Consider the following 22,858-nt stretch of genomic DNA (forward strand, 5'->3'; position numbering starts at 1 on the left):
AGACACACAAACAGTGAGTTTGTGTCATTTCTCTATGTCCGCCACACGGTCATATAGTAAGGTCTGGCAACTTCCTATCCTTCTTCTTGGCGAAACACATACCGCTTAGTGAATCTCGCGGCTGCCAGCGAACTAAAGGAGCTGATAACAGTTCAGTTTATAACTTCATCGATGGATGGCTTTGCCTTGAATTTGCAACGCGCTATCGTTCGGTGCGTCCGTCACGTCTTGCGTGTAGGGGTTACCCGCCTTCCCAACGAAATGAAGCTGTAGATTGGCGTCCCGGCTTTGCTGATGCACAGAGATTATGCAATCAACGGTATTTAAAAATTCAAAATTTCCCGTTTTTTTTTTTTTCAAGTTAATGTCCTGCAGACTTGAAACTCTGTAGCGATGTGTCTAGCCCGGGTAGTTGTTATCCGTGTGAACGGAGGCTGATGGAGTGATAACGTGTTCGGAGAACAACAGTCGCAGACGTACAAGTGAGTAGGTACATCCTGCTCGACGCTGGTGCGAGAGAGAGAGAGGGGGGGGGGGGGGACGGGCGAGGGAAGTAATTCTCCGCCATTAGTCCGTGACGTCTGGCCCGAGTGCGCCGGGGAGTCATTGCGACAAATTGCCGCGACACGGGGGTGTGTGGCGGCGTGTCAGGGGGGAGGGGGGTCGCGGGCCGAGCGTGTCAGGACCTGCAGTCGCTCCGGACGGGCCAGTCGTCGCAGTCGGTCCGTCGCCACCGGAGACCCGAGTCCCGAGAGAGCCTTCGAGGTGAGCACCAGTGGCGTCGCATCAGTAGAGACCGGAAAAATTCGCGAATTAATTTCGCGACAGGCTAAAATACAAATAACTATACCTCAGTGCTGCCTCTGCTGTTGGCTCACAACTCATACCTGGATGACTCTGGGCCAATGAGAAACACCCGACCAAAGCTTTAAAGGAATCGCCGGCTGCCACGTTGGGACGTCTCACAAGACAGCAGCCAATGAGTTGGTTGCATTTGACCGAGTGTACGTAGAACTGTGGAGTTCATCCTACAGGTCATTGAACCCGCGAATTTTTCCGGTCCCTACGCATCAGTTGGCATGCGTGCATGACTCCAGCAAATAATAATGTTCCCAGGCTTTCGCGGCCATTGTCTCAAGTAGCTTGGCTTCTGGGTTGTAGGTAACTGCTCCCTGATGATGGCGACTGCAATGTCGACCGAAAACGTCGCTGAATTATTCGTCGAGGACACGGCTACAACCCGGAAGCCAAGCTACTCCAGGAAATACACGTCACATCCCCCCAGAAATCTTATTTCCTGTCAGGAAACCTAATACTTACTTTTTGACGTGAATACGTCTTCAAAATTTGCTTCCATAGTCCGAAGGCAATTCAAAAGACGAATGATAACAAAATTGGGGGATACAGTTTGGTGTTGCAGCTACATATCTATAATCTCCATCCAAAAATTTAATTACACCACTGGATAGCTAAAGAATCAAAGAATTATTTTATACTTAGTGAGGACTGTGACACATCGCGCGTGGTGGAGGCGGAAGCGCCGCCATTTTGCTGTGTTTCGAGATTTCCATTTAGTATAACTTTTGACTAGGAGAAGCTACGACGTTCGTTTGAGTTTCAATCGTCAGCTCTCGTCAAAATCTATCTTTGTATTGCATGTATAAAACATTAGTGTAAAATAGTTGCAGTGAATATATATGGTGATAAAATAAACAATAGCGTATTTTATATTTTGTATAAAAAATATTACCTGTTACGTACACGTATTCACGTACAACACACGGCCGTGTCCATGACACAGTCACGCCCCATTTTTGTTTACCTGTTTATTGACCTAACTATAAAATGGTGAAGTCTAGACTTGTAGTCCAGTATTCCGCATACTCTATGGACATTATTGGTTGTGCATACTTTAAAAAATATTGTTGAATTTTTTTTATTTCTGGAAATATTGTTTTTAGTTTATTTAATGTTTAATATTCTATAAACCATTAATTATTTTTGGACACAAAGCGACGTATTGATAGCATTCTTTCCTGTGATAACCCGATATCGTGAGATCTATTTTTTTTATTTTATGACTTTTTAATTAGTTAATTTTTGATACTGTTCAGAAAATATTTTGAGCATTCACTATCATATTACTAATTAGTTTGTTTCATGAATCTCACTATCTGTTAAGTTTTTTGCAAATATATATGATGATATTAATTTATTGTCTTGCTTTTTTCATAATATTCTTTTTGGTCATAGTTATTAATTATGATTGAAGGAGCATTAAATTAGATTCTTAATTAAAATTGTATTTTTAACGATTTATATTTTAAATCTTATTTTAATAGTTGTTACATTTTAATCTCTTCAGCATAGTACTTAGGTGTACTGAGAAAACAATACTAATTTCAGCTAACTATCTGGCTTCACATAAATTAAATGAAGCCTTGGGCAATGTTTACAAGTTTTTTTTTATAACTTAAGGTTAAGCTAATTTTTTAACAGTTCTTTATTTTTGCATAATATTCTCATACAATACATAATTAAACTCTGTTTTAAATTTTTAAATAAGTATTGCTATTCCTCTTTTTAATAATACATTGTTTTTTTAGTTTGTAAATAAGTATCAATGATGATTTTTTTTTCATTTCATAAACACATAATCCCAAATCTCTTATGGAAAAAGCTTTTATTGATTGGCTACTTAATGCAAATATTATACCAGTATCAAAACATCAAAAATAGTAGACATGATGGTCGTTAGTCGAGCCCATGAGAATATTTTTTTTTCTTTGCACTTCTGGGAGCCTGTGCTTCTACGTGTCTGGAGACATTGTCTAACGGTTAAGCTACGAACCTCCTAAGAGACTAGAAATTGGGATACAACTTTAAATTTGGAAATTCTTTTTTTCCCTCATTTCCTGTGCACAAATGTGAAGTACCCTGGGGGGGGAAGTCGTGGATAGTCTTCCCACAGGATACTTGTATAGGGGAGACCGGGGCAGGTTGTAACAGTTTTTGTATTTAATTTTTTTTTGTGTTCATGTATAATACCTAAGAAAAATATTTACTGGGCAAATTATGAAAGAGCTCTTCTTCTTCCATCTCAGGTATTTTGTAAACAATCCTTCTGCTATTTTTTGCTGCACAAGGGGAAAACCGCTAAAGAGAAAAGTGTTACAACCAGCCCCGCTCTGGGGCTGGTTGTAACAGACCCTGCGTTTGGTTGTAACAGTATTTAAAAGTGTTCAAAAATTCAAATCCAGGAATTATTTACAATTTATTGCGAAGCATACAGGAAATAGGTATTAATATATACTTGTTTTCACATATTTGGCTGAACGAAAAAGCCTTACGAATGCATAGTAGGTACCTAATGCTTACTCGAATATTCCATCTGATTGACAGTTGTGACTAACATACTTTTTCGATTTTTTCGCACAAGAAAAGTGTGACCACAATTGGCAGTCCAAACAACGAACCCACTCCTCACCAGGCTTGCTTGAAGAAAATGGTTCTAAACACACTAAACAAAAACATTCACTGCCGTCCTCTGATGAGCTGCTGTCACTTTGTAATGAATTTCGTTGTTTTGGAGGAAGATTTGGCTTAGATTTAACACGTCTGCACATTTGTGGTAATTTCTTCTTTCCTTTCAGGAAGACCCGATTTCTTCGTTTCTCATATTCTTCCTCCAGCGCATTCTTTTCCGGAGTGTCTGTCAAAATGGCACTTTTCCTTGTTTTTTTGCCACCATTTGTTTTCCTCGGTGCAGATTTTGGAAGTGGCTAGACTGCTTCCGGGGAAAACAATTATTCTGGCTGGAGTGAATTATTAGGACATGCTTGAGTTTTATAATCTGGAGATTCCCTTGCCATATCATGTGAACAACTTGGTGCTACGTCTGGATTTGGTCTGTCCGTCACAAACGAAGGAGCAAAATCTGTATCATTAAATATGTCTCTGTTGTAAGGAAAAATTCCACATTCCTCAAATCCTTGTTGGATGTTTATCGGTGTTGTAGCTAGCGGGAAAGCTATTTTTAAGATCGATGGAACATCATAGTTTGTCATCGGCCTAACTGTTGCCTCTGGGGTTTTGTTGTTTCTTAACCATGCATCCATTGCTGTGTTTATCTGTCTCTTGAGTGGTGAAAAGACACTTTTATCAAGTGGCTGAAGCCGATGAGTGCAATGAGGTGGGAATGATAACATAACTATGCCATTTTGTTTTGCAAAATCTAGACAGACGGGAGATATGTGTGACTGATGATTGTCTAAAAGTAGGATGACTGGTGTCTCTAAGCTAGGACGAACACAAGCGACAAAATGCTTAAGAAAAATCAAAAACTCGGTTTCGGTTGTCCATCCAGACTTACTTGCAGCACCTATACACCCTGTTGGACCATCTCTGATGAAGTGATCGTAATACCTGACTCTAGGAAAGATGAACATGGGAGGAATAGAATTGCCTGCAGCATTCACTGCCACAGTTAAGGTAACCAACTGTCCTCGTTCGGCTGATGTCATCGCTCCAAATTTCAGTTTCAGTGGGAAGCAAAATGGACACGTGTTGCTGTCAAGGTGATAACGAGCAAGAGGTAATAAATCCTGCTCGCAATAGTATCTGTAGAGTGTAGGGAAACAAGTGCAGTAGGTTTTTTTTTTTTTTTTTTTTAACTGTCAAAAGCTTAAGGGCGGGGCAGGTTGTAACAGTGGACGGGGTTGGTTGTAACAACTTATTTGAGTTGTTACAACCTGCCCCAAATGACACTACTAGAGAATTAATACATTTTGCCAAAGTAGTATATATATAATTTAAATGCCAATAATATATATGGAAAGCCAGTGTTTAGAATATGTATGTACTCCAAAGAGAGTTTTTAAACAATGTAAACACAAATTACAATAATTATGAATATTAAACGGGAAATATTTACTCAACTTGTTGAAAAACAGTCTTTCTCTTCTTGTTTCTAACGAGCGTGTCTAACCGGCGATATGTTGCAATTCACACTGAGAGCAACTTCAGGCGCTCCTGTGACTAAATGGAGAAGACTAGTGACTGGTTGTGGAACTAACTGTCGTGTTACAACCTGCCCCTGTTACAACCAGCCCCAGTCTCCCCTACTGATATTTATATGTTGAACATTTAATGTCAGTTCTGTCGTCGTTGTGTTGTCCATAATACTTGTTTGGTTTCATCGTTGGTTTCCGTTTGTCCGGCATCAGCCGATTCAGTCTTTTTGACGTGACAACGTCTAATAAATCGATGAACGCCGGCTGCACGCACGAAAAAGTGTCCCGTTACGCTCATTGCCCCGTTACTCTATGTCCCGTTACGCTCATTGTATGCTTGCGCCGCATCTATCTCTCTTCCACTCGATTGGAACAACCATCGATTTGACTTTTTCGAGGCATATTAATCTTGAAACACTCCCATTCGTTTCTACTTTTCCTATCATCGTCCTATCCTTAACAGAATAACACAGATTGGAAGAAGTTAAATAGCAAACATGTATAAAAGTTATAGTTGAAATAATCGGTTCGTTAAAGTAATAAACATATTTGAATTAATGAGTGCAAATAAAAGTAAATTTATCAATTAAATTGTAGATTTCATTTCACTTCTTCTTTGTATCCATACAAAATAGTGATAATTCAATAAAAATGATTCAATTTTATTCATACAAGTACCTATGCTATCATTTCATCAATGTTTTGTTATGACGTTGTCACGTAAAACTATCGTCCGTAAACCGACTTTACAGACAACCAATTTTTTATTTTCGGAAAATTTATCCATGACGAACAGTTCAAAACTGCAATGGCGTATGTCTAGAAAAAAATCTGCATTGAATAAAAATTCCCCATTGCATGAATCATTTGAAGAATATACTAGGGCTATTCGTAAAGTGAGCTCAGGTTGCTCATTAAAAAAAAAAAAACGAAAAGGCAGTCATGGGGACTGTCAACACAAGTGAAAACTTAAACCTTTGTTTTTAAATGTGTAATATGACATAGTTTCTACGTCAAATGTACGTAAGAGAAAATGATTTTGGTATTGTATCACCAGCATGTCGTGACGCGAAACCATAAGTTTTTTCCCCTGCCAATAATAACATTAAAATTAGAAGAAATGAAGTTTTATCATTGAAAAAAAAACTTAAATCCACAAACAATCAACATTACCTCTCATAAATCTATATCCTGACATTTGAAGAAATTCACTACTTAAATAAATAAACAAAAGAAAAACATAACCTCACCTTAACAACCTACTAAAAATTAGCCAATACTTGTAATATATACCACACAATAATGATAAAATTTCCTTGGAAAATTAAATAAAATGAAAAACTTAAAACCTTAAAAATAGAATAAATTAAGTTTTATCCTTGAAAAAAAATTATGAACTTAAATCCACTAATAATCAACATTCACTACGTAAATAAATAAACAAAAAAAATCGCTGAACGCTGTCAATATAACTTCACGTACCTACTGCTACTACAGCATGTCGATGACGCGAACTCACAAGTTTTTACCCATGTAGGTACATACATAGGCCGCTGCGCGTCGCCAGTCTGGCGCTACACGTCACGAGCATGTCGGTGAAGCGAACCCATAAGTTTTGCCCCTACTGTTACGTTGTGGCAGTGTAGGTAAATAAGATTAAATACATAAATAATACCATTGACATTACACACTGCTGTAACAGTGGATTTTTTAGTTTCACAAGGACATGAGGAATGAACAGAAACAAGGCGTGATACCGTCTTAATATAATTACTCCATATTTATTTAAATGATGAAACTTATAACAGTTGAATGAGAGACAAATATATAAGAGGTATAAAATGTGTTAAAATATAATTTCAATTACATAATTAAAAGCTCTCGGATATGTTAAAAATATATGGACCGGCCCTAATTGGACAATTAGAGGTTTCAGTTAATATAAATGAACACAGTCAATTTAAAAAAATACAAAGAAATACAAACAATTCCATGTAAGTGCTTAAAGTACAGAAAGAAACTTTTATATAGTTCTTATCTCTTCAAACGTAGCAATTTAAATGTTATTCCAAAAGGTTCATAAATATTGTATAACCGGAGGTCGGATCCTCGCTGGCCGGAGTCCAGCAGTCAACATGGCGTCAGGGCGCCTGTTTGTTGGAGAGGGAGAGAGTGCGAAAATGCGGCTAGGTCCGCATCCGGCCCTTGGACTCTCGGATTCGTGGACCTTGCCTGCAACAGAGATCCATTCTTGCGAATAATACATGTTTGCAGACAGTCCCGAAAAACATTGGCCCAAAAAGGCCTGAAAAGTGTGTTTGGGGGATCTAGCGAAGAGAAAATAAACACTCACCAATGCAGGGTGGATGATGCAGTCACTCAGGGTGGAGGCGCCTATTGGAGTCCCGACAGACGCGATTCCATCATTTAATAATAAAACCAGAAAAAGAAAACTACTCTACACTTTGACTATGAAACTCTACTGGCTGGCTAAACAATTCTATCTAATTTAGGGAGTTTATCCCTCGTAGTCTGTTAACTACATGGTACAAGTGACGGCGTTCTTCTTGGCGGAGACAAGCGTCGACGATTACGGTAGTACCAGCCAGAAAGGACCCGCGCGCCTAAGTGTCGGTTAGTGCGGAAAGTATCTTAATTAAAAACGGTGTTCCTCCCTGGAAAAAAGGTTGTGGGATGGGGGTGTACCGAAGATAGTCGAAGATGCCCGGAGGGGCGGGGCGAGAACAAAACACAACTCGAGTGTTTAACTCGAATTTCGCGCGATCACAGCGCTGTCTAGAGGGCAACTCAACCGCCTATCGACTCTAGCCAGGTCGAGGTGGTGATGCCTGTGTTCTTATGCTGTAGCCAGTGCTGCGCTCTGGCGGCCTAACTGAGAAGGGGAAAGTAAGTACTCATCTCAAGCGCACAGGGAGCGCTGGTGGCCTTTCTCTGGTCAGTCACGAAGTGGTTAGTTCTAAAGGAGCTCGTTAGATGGCGTGGGTGTCTCCAAATCGCACCGCGGTTCTGGCTGCTGAACGGCCTTGACTCAGACCACTCGCCCTGCTGGGTTCATGAACTGTCAATGACACTCGCAAGGGGGCGGGGTAAGAGGGGGAACTAAACGAAACCACTCGGCATGGGAAAACGCATCCTAACGTGACTTTCTATGAGTGAACCTAAGACGTATGCGTGACGGGAAGAGCTGTTGTAAGCTGGTCTCTGAGAAGTGGTAACAACTCGTCCAGAGCTGTCGTGTGCAAATTTAGTCATGCAGGGAAATGATGTTACAGGCCCCGGGCTGCTAACGTCGTCTTAGACTTGCAAATGATCAGATTGGCCCTTGAGAAAAGGTGCCTGAGGCCACTGCAGCAAAGTTTAACTATGTAGAGTACACCAGCCTAACAAAGTGTAAATCAGCCTTTCGTAATCAAATGATGTAGAAAATGAAATTTCCAAAAAATAATTTAAAATTATGATAACAATTTTTTAAAAAAAAGTGCCGAATTACCTAATTTCCGGCACACTACCGAAAATCGCTCAACACGGCTAAAAAAGTTTTCACCTCAAAAAAAAAATTAACCCGTTAGAAAAACTTTTGATTTGGAATTGTTTTCTTGTCCTTCCCTGCGTGAACGTGAAGTATGGCAAGTGGTAAGTCGTGGACGGGGGTTGTTGGCAGAGCAGCAGCAGAGCAGAGCAGATGGAGTGGCGCGCAGCGGCCTGGCTGCTGCTGCTGGCGGCGGGCGCCTCCGCGGCCCACGTGACCCGGAGACGCAGCGTGGACCTGACGGAGGCCTGGGACCACGCGCAGGACGCGCGCCTGCCCCGCGAGGTGGTGCCCACGGGCTACCGCCTGCAGCTGCTGCCCGACCCGGGTACAGGGCGCTGGCGCGGCCGGGTCTGGATCAACATCACGTGCCTGGAGGGCACGGACACCGTCGTGCTGCACGCGCACGAGGACCTGGACCTGGCGCACTCGGACGTGGCCGTCAGGAGGTGCGACCCGGCGACCCCCGACGACGGCGTCACCATCCACCACCCCATGAACCACCGGGGGTAAATACTCTCCCTTACAGCGGGGCAGCCCCCCTCCCCCCTCCCGGAGCAAGCGCGGCGATAGCCCCTCCCGAGACCAACTTCATTGATCAGTGTACATTTATGTTTACTTAAATATTTAATTTCTAGGGAACCGGAATAATTCGCGGTTTCAATAGCCTTCAGGACAGACTGCACATTCCCCTGTACACTCGGGCAAATAACGCCCAGTTCATTGGCTGCTGACTTGTGAGTCGTCTCAGCTGATGGTTTTTCTGTGATTCAATCAATTTTTGGTTGAGGGGTTTATAATTTTTGGTTGAGATTCGTACGGATGAACAGTAAGTAAGCCAATAGCAAAATCATCTGAAAGGTATATTGTATTTGACTTCTAGCCTATCTCCGAATGAATCCGCGAATTTTTCCGGTCTCTATATAATTTCATATGTTAAACTTTTATCTCGTCAAAAGTTGCATGGAGCTACTAAGGTTTCTGTAATTGAAACCTGTTAATTTGTAAAATAATATTCCGAGGCCGATATCTGTCCACTTTCAATTTTTTTTGCAACTACGGCCTTTCTATTTGTGTGATAGCCCCTCCCGAAAAGTCATCCTGAAGCCGCCATTGCCCACGGAGGACCCGGGTTCGAGTCCCGGCCGGTGTCCTGTGGTTCCCCCTTCGAGACCACTCCTTGTGTCGGAGACCACAGCCCGAGTGTGACCAGGTGCTCTGTACCTGGGCGAGGGGCGGGGAGGGAGGGTCACCCACGAGACATCGGCAACAACCTGCACATTCCCCCGATGTGGCTGGTGGGTAACATGTCTGACGACGGCCAATCACTACGGGTGACCTCTATGACCGTGTCGCTGCCGTGTAGCTAGGTGTGAGTAAGCCACGTGGGTGCAGCCTCAACACTTCATCATCCAGGGAGTCCGGCCGGGCTGAAAGTAGTATGAACCAATGTACCGACTGCAATTTGCCCGCCAGAACCGTCAAAACAACACGTGTCATTCCCAGACGCAGCTGGGGCAATGTTGAAGCTGTTAACTTCTCTTTGGGTCTTCACGTGCTCTATGTAATGTCAATGCAATAAGTTGTTTCGCGTTCATTACTGGTGCATAGTTTTTAATTGCATGCAAAAATAGTGCGTGGAGTGCCTCCGCGCGGAAGAAGTGAAACTTCGTAATGTGGAAATGAAAATAGGAAGGGGTAGAAATTGATTTTTAGTGAAATCATATTGTACCAAATCAAACTAAAAAAAATGAAGGCAATAAATTTGTACCGATTCAAAACTTAAACCAAAAATTGGTTGTCTGTAAAGTCGGTTTACGGACGATAGTTTAACGTGACAACTTCATAACAAAACATTGATGAAATGATTGCATACTTTATGAATAATATAGAATCATTTTTATTTTAATAATAAAAGAATAAATACTTGAAATTTTACTAGTAATCAGATTTTTTAAATGCAAGAATAATTAACCTTTATTGCCGATATTTTTGTTGTAATAAGCAATGAAAACCACATTAACTTTTCACTTCACTTTATAAACAGTCGAGTGGAAGAGAGATAGATGCGGTGCAAGTGTACAATAAGCGTAACTGGACATAGTGTAACGGAAAATGTGCGTAACGGGACACATCGTAACAGAACAATATGTGTAACGGGATACTTTATCGTGCGAGCAGCCGGCGTTCATCGATGTATTAGACGTTGTCACGTCAAAAATTACAGAAATTACGATTGCCAACTGTTTTAATTACCAGGCGGCGAACTTCTCTACAAAGGGATTAAGTAACCTGGTACAACGTTGGGTAAAGTGCTTGGAACTGAATGGCGATTACGAGAAAATGTGAAGCAGATATGAAGTAAACTAACACAGTCAATGATGAGATTACCTTACCAATATCCCTCGTATGTCCTGTGTCAAATTAATATATGTTAATTTTGACGTGATAACGTCTTATAAATCGATGAACGCCGGCTGCACGCACGAAAAAAGCACGACTCGTTGTCACGTTCCGCCTAAGCCGAGCGTGCGATAACCGGCCAACAATCGCGCGAGAAAAATCTTCTATAATACCAAACAGGTTAAGGCGGGCTTTTTAAAAGCAGAAATTTAAAAAAAAATTGATTTATTTGTCCAATTTCGTCATTTCAAATTGACAATTTATTGACATTGATTTATTTCTATAACTAATTGTTCGTGATTATATTTAAACAAAATATTTAAATTAAATTTGCAAAAAACTGTAAATGATATTTGAAAATTAAAAAAAGTTTGCAATTTTTCATTAATGTTTTTCTTATGAAGTTATCACGTAAAATTATCGTCCGTAAACCTACTTTACAGAAACCCCCCCCCCTCCCATTTTTTTAACAAAACTGGTGTCTGTGGTGGGGTGTGTCTGCACTGAAGAGACCCAGACGAGCCGAGTCTGGCAGCCGAGCCAGCGATGTCCGTACTGCGCCATGATTGGTAGAGACCTTAAAAATTCGCGGATTCATTCGGTGATAGGCTAGAAGTCAAATACACATATACCTTTTAGATTATTTTCGCTATTGGCTTACTGTTCATCTGGACGAATCTCAACCAATTATAAACCCTCAACCAAAGAAGGATCGAATCACAGACAAATAACCAGCTGGGACGACTCACAAGTCAGTAGCCAATGAACTGGTGTTTGTTTGCCCAAGTGTACAGGGGAATGTGCAGTCTATCCTGAAGGCTATTGAAACCGCCGGTCCCTGGTGAGCGGCCCGGGTGTGTCTCGCAGGTCGGCGCCCTCCCACTCGGCCATGACCATCAGCAGCACCAAGAAGGAACCGGGCAAGCAGTGGTACGTCGTGGTGCTGTCCGAGAAGCTGAGGAAGGACGGCAACTACCAGCTGGAGATGTCCTTCTCCGGGGACATGGGCTCCGAGGACAGCCTGGGCCTGTTCCGGGGCAGCTACCAGGACCACCGCTCCAAGGAGCAGAGGTTCGACCCCCGTCTCGTTCTCCTGGCATTAGCTTCACATCTCTTTCCATTACACATTATTGACTAATCAAACTCATTATTGAATGACTGTAGTGTGTGGAGTTGCTTGGCTTCTGGGTTATATTTTCGCCTTCGACGGGGCTACACCTCGAAAACTAAAAATAATCCACACAATGGCCGCGAAAACCTGCAATCTCTTTATTGACAAATAGTATATGTTTTGTAACGGTGTCAAAATTAGAATATCAGTTCAGCAGATTATGCATATAGTCTTTTAAAACTATATTGCATTCATAAATCTGTTGTTTTTTTCTAACTTATTTATCTAATCTTACAGTACTTAAAATTTATAGCATATTACTGATTTTTATTTTAAATTTTAACATTGAAGTATTTGATCTCTTGTTGTGCTGTCATTGTTTGTTCTTTGTCCTGTTTTATAGTTTTGTTAGTTTATGTATGTTGTGCTTATTAGAAGTTTGTTTCTTCAACTGTGTACAGGCATGATGACGACGTCATTAGGCAGTGTAAGTAGAGGAGGTGTTGAGACGGGGAGACACGGTGCGTCACTAGGCAGGGTATGGTGAGGAGGTGCTGATGTGGGGAGACATGGTGTGTCACTAGGCAGGGTAAAGAGAGGAGGTGTTGAGAAGGAGAGACACGGTGTTTAATTAGGCAGGGTAAGGAGAGGAGGTGTTAAGGCAGAGTGTCATGGTTTGTCGACAGGTGGTTCGCGGCGACCAACATGAGGCCCACGAACGCCCGGCGGGTGTTCCCGTGCTTCGACGAGCCGGCCTACAAGGTTCCTCTCGAGCTGAGCGTGGGCAGTCCGACCCAGTACTCGGTGCTGGCCAACTCGCCCGTCAGGGCCATAGAGGACATGTGAGTCCTCGTAGCAGCTGCCCCGTTTACTTTCCCTAGCACAATCTCAAGCTTTTTCATACCAACCTAGGAACTTACACTTCCAAGATGGTTTTGTTTATTTATCTTAGGATATTTTTATATTCTCACCTTATATATAATAATCATTACAATTTTATAAATGTTTAAGATCAAATTACTGATATAATCGCATTAGTGTGCTGTTTTCTTTGATGATTCTACTAACCATTTATTTTGATTTTCATCTTTCCCTGAAATATTACTACCGGAGCAACAAAGTTCTTTTTTTGTTTTCGCAGAGTATAACTTTCAAATATATATATATATATAGGTATATATATATATTTATATTTATATATATAATTTTCTTTGTTTTAAGTTTTAACTGCAACACAAGTATTTTAAACTTTAGGTTACATATACCTTTCCTGTTCCTCTTGTATTTAATTCATTTCTTTAACAATGTTTCGTAAATATTTTCCTATCTTTGTAATCATAGTTAAACAGCCCACTAATGTTATTGGGTCTACTCTTTATCTGTGAATTTTTTTCCTGACTTGGATTTCTTCTATCGCTCTATGCATCACTTCTTAGTTATATATTGGTGTTGTAATAATACGGAGATGGCAGGCTTCATAGTGACAATTCTCATCTCTTTTTTCAACAAGTTGAAAATTACATTTCAGATTTCTATGTTTGAATAATGCTTCCTTTAGATGTTATATATAGGTGTGTGCGTGTGTGTGTGTGTTGTCTGATACCCATGTTGGATGTACTAGCTACTCATGAATGCAGTGGTTTTCGCTGTAACTTCATTATCTTTTTAGCATCAAGTCTCCCCAAGGTCAAGGTCAACTAACATGCCCTGACTTTCCCCCACGCATTCAACCTTCCGAAGATGGTACCTACCGTTTATGTCTCGTCAGTGCCCGACTTCTAATGAATACGTAGTTCGACAGCTGTTCCTCTTACAGGTAACGTTAACTCAGGCGTGAGCTACTGCCAGAACTTTATACGAACACTAGGGTGTCTACATGTCGCGAAAGTCGTGAAAAAGTCCAGATATAAACAGTAACAGTGCTGAAAGTTGACAAAACTTAAATATCCAGCTGTGTCTTGTTAATCCGTGTTTTGTTATCTCACTTGAGGTTATAGTCACATATTAAGAATGAATTGATAATAATTTGACATATTATATTTTATTGACGTCACAACGTCTAATAAATCGATGAACGCCGGCTGCACGCACGAAAATTTGTCCCGTTATGCACATTGTTCCGTTACGCTGTGTCCCGTTACGCTCATTGTACGCTTGCGCCGCATCTATCTCTCTTCCACTCGATTGGAACAACCATCGATTTGACTTTTTCGAGGCACATTCAACTTGAAACTCTCCCATTCGTTTCCTATTTTTCCTATCATCGTCCTATCCTTAACAGAATAACACAGAATGGAAGAAGTTATATAGCAAACATTATAAAAGTTATAGTTAAAATAATCTCTTCGTTAAAGTAATAAACATATTTGAATTAATGAGTGCAAATAAAAGTAAATTTATCAATTAAATTGTAGATTTAATTTCACTCCTTCTTTGTATCCATACAAAATAGTGATAATTCAATAAAAATGATTCAATTTTATACATAAAAGTATGCAATCATTTCATCAATGTTTTGTTATGACGTCACGTTAAACTATCGTCCATAAACCGACTTTACAGACAACCAATTTTTTTATTTTATAATCTATTTATATTTTATATTATAATAGCTTGTATTTAGTATATTTATGTTATAATGGGGTAAACGCATTAGTTAGAAAAATTATTTAAAATTGGTTGTAGACAAGCCGATAGTCTGTACAGTACCTACTTGTGGCGCGTGTGTCGCAGGGAAGAGCAGCCGGGCTGGCGGTGGCATCACTTCCAGAAGACCCCGCCGCTGTCCACCTTCTCCGTCGGCTTCCTGGTGTCCGACATGGAGCACGTGGTGGCCCAGCAGGGGGGCGAGGGGGCCACAGGTACGACCGGGACCGGGAGAGTAGTCCCCGCCGGCCCGGGCTCCCGCAGGAGGAGCCCGGAGGGTCAGACCGCCATCTTGGATTGTGACGTCACGGCAGCCATCTTGACACCGGCGGACATCTTGGATCCGCCATCTTGTTTTCTAGAACTTGCCGCCATTTTGAATTCCGCCATTTGGTTTTCTAAAACTATCCATCATTTATGAATTGTTACGTCAACATTGCACTTTTTGTTACGGCTGCCATCTTGAACATCTGTAAATACGATCAGAAAATTTTGGAAAAAAGAATTTGAAAATTTATAAAAATATTTAAATACTCTTACTAGCAATAAGAAAAATCTCAATAAAATTGTATCATCTGCCCAACAATAAATACGATTTGTATCTTCTATTTTCTCTATTACTGCTCTGTTATTTAATTTTCTGATTTATATTATTTTAATATTTCTCGTATAAACATTTGTATCACATATAAAAAGTGTTACTCTCGTTTTTTTTGTGACTAGTGTTTTAGGTGATGTTTTTATGAATTTTGTATATTTATATCACTTTGATTTTGGTTGTCGTGTGGTTCCTACATGTGTGCTGTGCCAGCTAGTTTGTGATGTTGCAGCTACCATAGAAAAGAGAGAGGGCAGCTACCTGCATGGATTGTTCTACTTGTAGGTGGTGCCCACTTTTGCCTAATGACGACATTTTTGCGGTGCCTTGTCACATGCAGTGACTGCATAAATTTGCGTTTTTGTTGGTTTTTTTTGACGTGATAATATCTTATAATTCGATGAATGCCGGCTGCATGCCCGAAAAAAGCATGACTCATTATCACGTTCCGCCTGAGCCGAGCGTGCAAGAACCGGTCAACCAACGTGCGAGAAAATCTTCTATAAACCCAAACAGGTTAAGGAGGGCTTTTTTAAAAGCATCAATTTAAAAAAAATGATATGACGTTATCACGTTAAATTATCGTCCGTAAACCGACTTTACAGACAAACCCCCCCTTTTTTATTTGTGTGTGTGTGTGTTAATGCCCACCATAAAAGTTCCATAACTGTCGCTGGGCATGTCAAAAGTATGAATAAATAAATAAACCGTTATTGCATTGCATTGAGCATCCACGAGGCTACCCTGGAGGTACAGACCGCGTGTCAGTAGCGACCAGTCGCCGAATGGACCTGGGACGGAGCCGTCGAACGGGCTGTTGCAGAGGTGCGCGTCTACGGGCGCCCGCACTTCCTGAGCCAGCTGAAGGAGGCGGCGGCCCTGGCGCCCAAGGTGCTCGGCTTCCTGCAGGGCTACCTGGGGCTGGACTACCCGGCGGCCAAGCTTGACCTGGTGGCTCTGCCCCACTTCCTGGCCTCCGACCCCGCCGACCACTGGGGGCTGGTGCTCTTCAAGTGAGTCTGCTGGTCTGCTCCCCGGGTCCGCGGACTGCCTTCTCTTCTCTTCGTTCCTCGTGGTCTCTGACGCCCTTCCACTCTCTTCTTGTTGTTCCTCATCGTCTCTGACGCCCTTCCATTCTCTTATCGTCACCCCTCATCGTCTCTAACGACCTTCCATTCTCTTATCGTCACCCCTCATCGTCTCTAACGACCTTCCATTCTCTTATCGTCACCCCTCATCGTCTTTAACGACCTTCCACACTCCTCATTGTCCCTAACGCCCTTCCATTCTCTTATCGTCACCCCTCATCGACTCTTACGACCTTCCAGTCTCTTATCGTCACCCCTCATCGTCTTTAACGACCTTCCACACTCTTCTTGTTCCTCATTGTCCCTAACGCCCTTCCATTCTCTTATCGTCACCCTTCATCGACTCTTACGACCTTCCAGTCTCTTATCGTCACCCCTCATCGTCTCTAATGCCTTTCCATTATTCTATTATCATCGTTCCTCATTGTCCCTAACGCCCTTCCATTCTCTTATCGTCACCCCTCATCGACTCTTACGACCTTCCAGTCTCTTATCGTCACCCCTCATCGTCTTTAACGACCTTCCACACTCTTCTTGTTCCTCATTGTCCCTAACGCCCTTCCATTCTCTTATCGTCACCCCTCATCGTCTCTAACGCCTTTCCATTATTCTGTTATCATCGTTCCTCATCGTCTCTACCGCCCTTCCAATCTACTATCATCGTTCCTCATCGTCTCTACCGCCCTTCCAATCTACTATCATCGTTCCTCATCGTCACTAACGCCCTTCCATTCTCTTCTCGTCGTTCCTCATCGTTTTTTTTATTGCTGTGCCTTAATTCATTCATTTCTTTCCCGTGTGTTCACCTTTACTTGGGCCTCCAGGGCAAACTGCTCAATGTGGATTGCTCCCCGTTTTCTTTCGCGATTCATTAGATATTTTTTATTTTCCTTTGTGGTTTCTATGTTGATATATTCGTCTTAAATTTGAGCAAAGCATTTATAAGAGTTTATTAAGTTTTTGTAGTGGCTACAATTTTTATTAATAAAATGTTTCTAGTTTGTAATATAATTGTTGTGAAGAATAAACTATTTTAAGTGAGATGCTACAACTGTTGAATATCAATACTAGTTGTTGGAAATTATCTACAAGTAGTGTTCAAAGCTGTGTTCAATGACTTACCAATTAGATTATACTATTTTATATAATAATAAAGGCTAAATATTTCAATACTAAAAGATTGCAAGGTGATAATAATTTAAAAAATCCTTAAAATGTCACACAGATTTTTGCTGTAGATTTCTACAATCCCAGACTTCACATATGTAAACAATTCAAAACAAATCAACAATTCAGGTCCTGCCACTATTGTTTGCAAGATATTTCTCCGTCTTCCTGACCAAATAAATGTTTAGTTTTCTGTTTATAATTTTTTATCACTTGTTTAGCCATGCTAAATTAACGATTAAATAATTATGAGCAAATACTTTTAAGAATATTTATGTAGTAAAGTATAAAGCGAAATGGTAGTTTATGTATTTATACAGGATGGCCACACGACCGTGAAAATTGAGAAAACTTTAATTAACTATGATTTTTTTTTGTGCCGGGAATTTCCGGACGGATAAGGGAATATTTAAAATGTCATCGGATATTATCTCTTTCTAGCAAGTTAAAAAAAACTGCACATAACTGTGTCTACAAGCTGTGTTATTTGTACTACAATTTTTAAATGCTGTTTGGATCTTAGTTGAAAAACTACTCACAGTGCCTAGAGACTGTGTCGCTTATTCCATTTTTGAATTTTGTGTACTACGGGCGAACCTCGGCAGCGGATGTGACATGCCATAAAGGCTGCCATTGCTACGAAATACCCGGTTGGTTTGGTTTGGGGAGGGGGGGGGATGGGTTGCTCAGTTTTTTCTTTTATCGTGTTTCTTTCTTTTTTTTTTTACTTTTGCTCCTGAAGAGATGATAGTAAACAGAAACCACCACCAAACACTAAAACCGTGATTTGTGATTTGACACGTGGACTACTGGAGGAAGTAATTTTCAAAATAAATCATAAATAAATAAATTAATAATGTTGAACATGAAAGAAACTAGACTAGCGTATGGTGCCATAATTTGATTTTTTTGTTTTTGCTAATACAGCATGTGGCTAATCCGATTTAGCACAGCCAGTAAAGAACATATATCTGACTATAGATGTATTTTTACGAAGCAAGTATTCAAGTGATTTTCTGTGATTAAATAATAAAAATAATAAATATGTTCAACAGGGTAGGGAGGTACTTTTAGAACTCAAAATTCATTAGGTGCAGATGACCGTGATTTAAAAATTTTCTATGAAGAATTTAAAGCTGAATTTAAACAAAATTTATTAAACCCAACTAACAAAAAATGCCGATGAAAATTTCAATTGTTCATTCTAATAATTATTTTTTTATATCCTATAAACTGTTTTTATTCCTAGCATCTGTTAAAGGTTTTTTTTTGTGCTCTTATGCTTTTATGTGTTATTTAAACCCATGTGTTCTTTCCTTAAAATTTTATTGTTAATTGCTATTCACGTATTTTAAACAGCAATGTTAACGAAAAACACTTTTATCAGTGAAGTAATGTAGTCTTACAGGAATATTTTATATTTAAATCTTACGTTTGATATTTTATGATAATAAATTGTAGATATTTAATATTAAATAACTGGTTTGGTTTAATTATCTGAGATGTAAACAAAATGGTTTGCTACGCATATTTTAATTAAGTAATAACATTTGTAAAAATTCATAGAAAAACCTTGAAAATCCTGGAAAAAAACCTGTAAATAAGTTTTTCCCTAAGAGTGACACCCCCTGGGACATTGCAACATTGTGGACATGCTGCAGTGTAGTTCCTGTGTCAGGCCGCAGAGGTGTGACGCATGCGCTCTGTCGCAGGGAGAGCGACCTGGTGGGGGAGAACAGCATGTGGCACGTGACCCAGGAGCTGGCCGTGCAGTGGGTGGGCCACTACGCCACGCCTCACTGGTGGAACTACGCCCAGGTCAACAAGGCCATGGCCAACTACCTGGTCAACGCCTTCACCATGCAGGTGGGGCTACCGCTGACCTCATGCCGTTACACCGTTGTTTTGTATATCTATGTGTAGATACCGGAAAAATTCGCGCTTTCGATGACCTCTAGGATGGACTCCACTACCCTCTAGACACTCAAGCAAATGCCACCTGCTCATTGGCTACTGACTCGTGACACCTGTCAACTGAGACGCTTGCGATTCGATACTCTTTTGGTTGAAGGTTTTCCATTGGCTCAAAGTCCTTCAGATAAACTGTAAGCCAATCGCAGAAGCAATATAAAGGTACAGTTGTTTGGATTCTAGCATATCGTGAAATGAATACGCGAATTTTTCCGGTCTCTATCTGTGTGGTCAACTTGTGCTGTCTTAGTCTAAGGGCGTGGTGTAGTAGCTACATGTTGTGGTGTCCTACCTTGGTGTGGTGTCTACCTGCATGCTGATTTCAGTCCCAACCTCTTGTTTGTAATTTTGTCTACCCCGTACATCCATTTTGGGCTCGTGCCTGCCCTGAAAGTATTCACATCATTGGCAGGCATGGAACGTATTTGTAAATAAATACATAAAAATTATTTTTTTGACGTGACAACGTCTAATAAATCGAATAACGCCGGCTGCATACACGAAAAAGTGTCCGATTACGCTCATTGTACGCTTGCGCCGCATCTATCTTTGTTCCACTCGATTGGAACAACCATCGATTTGACTTTTTCGAGGCACATTATACTTGAAACACTCCCAAGTTAAATAGCAAACATGTATAAAAGTTATAGTTAAAATAATCTCTTCGTTAAAGTAATAAACATATTTGAATTAATGAGTGCAAATAAAAGTAAATTTATCAATTAAATTGTAGTTTTCATTTCACTCCTTCTTTGTATCCATACAAAATAGTGATAATTCAATAAAAATGATTCAATTTTATTCATAAAAGTATGCAATCATTTCATCAATGTTTTGTAATGACGTTGTCACATTAAACTATCGTCCGTAAACCGACTTTACAGACAACCATTTTTTTTTTTTTTTGAGTGCATGTAAGAAACGAACGGAGCCAGGAGTGTGTGAAATGTGCTGATGTGGTGATCTCGCAGGAGAAGAACCAGTACCTGTGGACCCAGGGCTACTACCTGTACTACGGCTACAGCAGTCGATACGCCTTCCCCAACCTGGGCTCGGAGCTGGAGAACATCAAGACAGGCAAATGTACGCCCGAGCTGGCTCACATTTCCCGTTTTCTTTCACGATTGTTATCTTTGAAAGATTTGTGCAATGGGAGTGCATTACTAGATATCGGCTTTTGGACATACGCCATTGTTATGCTCATGTATGTCTGTAGAAGAAAACTACAAAAAACAAATGACAAAAACACAAATTAAGCAAAAAATTGCTGTTGTCAGGATATAAACACCACACAATACTCCACAACAGGAATATGGTCAACAAACAAAGAAAAACAAAGAAAAATGGACTAACAAAACGAAAAGAAAACCACAAATGATGACAGCACAAAATACCGAACCCAAAAAACTCAGCACAACAGTTGAAACGAGACAAAAACACAGCAAAACGAAAAGACGAAAAAAACACAATAGTTTTCCAAAAACAGAAGAGAACGAAGAGAAGAAGAGAAAGAGTCGCACCTGTGTTTTCGTACCATGTGCGTCTCTGCCTGAGGACGGGAGCAGATAGCAGTTCCCGAAACGTCGCTTGTTTCTGTTTTAGAAAACTGTTGTGTTTGTTTCGTCTTTTAGTTTTGTCGTGTTTTTGTCTCATTTCGACTGTTGTGCTGAATTTTTTTGGGTTCAATATTTTTGTGCTGTCATTATTTGTAGGGTTTTTTTTTTTTTTTTTTTTCGTTCTCTTCTGTTTTTGGAAAACTATTGTGTTTGATTCGTCTTTTAGTTTTGCTGTGTTTTTGTCTCGTTTAAACTGTTGTGCTGAATTTTTTTGGGTTCGGTATTGTTGTGCTGTCATCATTTGTGTTTTTTTTTTTTGTTAGTCCATTTTTTTTGTTTTTCTTTGTTTGTTGACCATATTCCTGTTGTGGAGTATTGTGTGGTGTTTATATCATGACAGCAATTTGTGTTTTTGTAATTTGTTTTTATAGTTTTCTTCTACAGACATACGTGAGCATAACAATGGCGTATGTCCAAAAGCCTACATCAAGTTCTTTCACGATTCATCAGATTTTTTTTCCCCCTTTGTGGTTTCTATTCTTGAGTTATTCGTCTTAAATTTGAACAAAGCATTTATAAGAGCTTCTAAAGTTTTTGAGGTGGCTACAATTTTTATCAATAAAAAGTTTCTAGTTTGTAATATAATTGTTGTGAAGAATAACCTTTTTTTTTAAGTGGGACGCTACAACAGTTGAATATCAGTATAACTGTTGATATATTGAATAATCAATAACTGTTGAATATCGTGGACTGCGACATTTCAGTTTTACTCTTAATTAAATTAAATTAATTAAATGTGCAAATATTTTTTTTTATTATTCACAGAAGGCTTTAATCGTGTTTCGATACTTTTCTGCTTATTCTAGTAACTAGTAAATAGTTTCATCTACATAATTCTGCTGTTTCAGTTAAATTGTTTTGTAAAACCCTTCTAGGTTCTGTAATAATAAAAAAAAATATGTCTGAACCACCGGCTTTTTTTGTTGTAACAAATATTCTAAAAGCTGACACTAGTAAAAAAAAATACTTTTAAGTCTTGATGTTTTGTGCATTAGGAAACGTTTCTGATATTTTCTGTTTAGTTTCTAATAGTTTCTGATATTTCAGGCACGTGGCTTCTTCGAATGTTGAACTACACACTGACGGAGCGCACTTTCAGAAGTGGACTTAAGAAGTTCCTGGAAGACAGGTGAGTTTAAGTCACTACCACAGCAAAAACGTTTGCACGCGAGTATTCTGTGCGATTGACGTCACTTATTATTTCAGGCTTACCTGATGCTTCCTCAACAAATTATCCTGTGTGGCTTTTCATTCGGAAAAGTCGATATGCCGTACTAAAATTTTGACTCTATGATTTTTAAGTTTCATCATTTTATCATCTCGGAGCCTTTGAATGTGTCCAGTAAAACTATGTAAATACTGGTTTACTTATCTCATTTCGTCATTTGTGTCAGAAATATAATGTACCGTAATATTAAATTTAATGTCGTATTTTATTCCAACTATGCCCCTAAGAAAAATGACAACGGAAATAGGAGTCATTATCAAAAACAGGTCAAATTTTTGAGGTGAGGGATATGGGTTCGATACAAAACACCAGCGTTTTTAAAATCCATGAGCATTCAGTCAGAATTAAAATGGTTTAGAGTTCTTTATAATTTTTTTAGAATTTTGACATATTCTGCCTTCTGTAACTTACAACTACTCCTTTCCCTTACCTTTACCTAGTATTAATGCATTGGTGTCCTCCATGACC

General features: G+C 39.9%; 1 protein-coding gene across 4 annotated transcripts in view; it reads left to right on the top strand.

Moving 5' to 3' along the window:
- Positions 1 to 668: 668 nt before the first annotated feature.
- LOC134528506 (aminopeptidase N) overlaps positions 669 to 22,858 on the top strand; it is a 46,767-nt gene continuing 24,577 nt past the window's right edge. The window contains exons 1-9 of one of the 4 annotated variants that reach the window (XM_063362181.1): positions 669 to 765; positions 8,695 to 9,071; positions 11,833 to 12,036; positions 12,763 to 12,918; positions 14,810 to 14,937; positions 16,144 to 16,333; positions 19,288 to 19,441; positions 20,518 to 20,629; positions 22,210 to 22,291. In XM_063362181.1, the coding sequence (XP_063218251.1) occupies positions 8,716 to 9,071; positions 11,833 to 12,036; positions 12,763 to 12,918; positions 14,810 to 14,937; positions 16,144 to 16,333; positions 19,288 to 19,441; positions 20,518 to 20,629; positions 22,210 to 22,291 (1,382 nt within the window). In that variant the 5' untranslated portion in view covers positions 669 to 765; positions 8,695 to 8,715. The remainder of the gene's footprint in view (positions 766 to 8,694; positions 9,072 to 11,832; positions 12,037 to 12,762; positions 12,919 to 14,809; positions 14,938 to 16,143; positions 16,334 to 19,287; positions 19,442 to 20,517; positions 20,630 to 22,209; positions 22,292 to 22,858) is intronic. The other 3 variants (XM_063362184.1, XM_063362182.1, XM_063362183.1) reach the window with 3 other exon arrangements.

This window comes from Bacillus rossius, chromosome 1 (genome assembly GCF_032445375.1).
Source record: "Bacillus rossius redtenbacheri isolate Brsri chromosome 1, Brsri_v3, whole genome shotgun sequence".
Lineage (NCBI taxonomy): Eukaryota > Metazoa > Arthropoda > Insecta > Phasmatodea > Bacillidae > Bacillus > Bacillus rossius.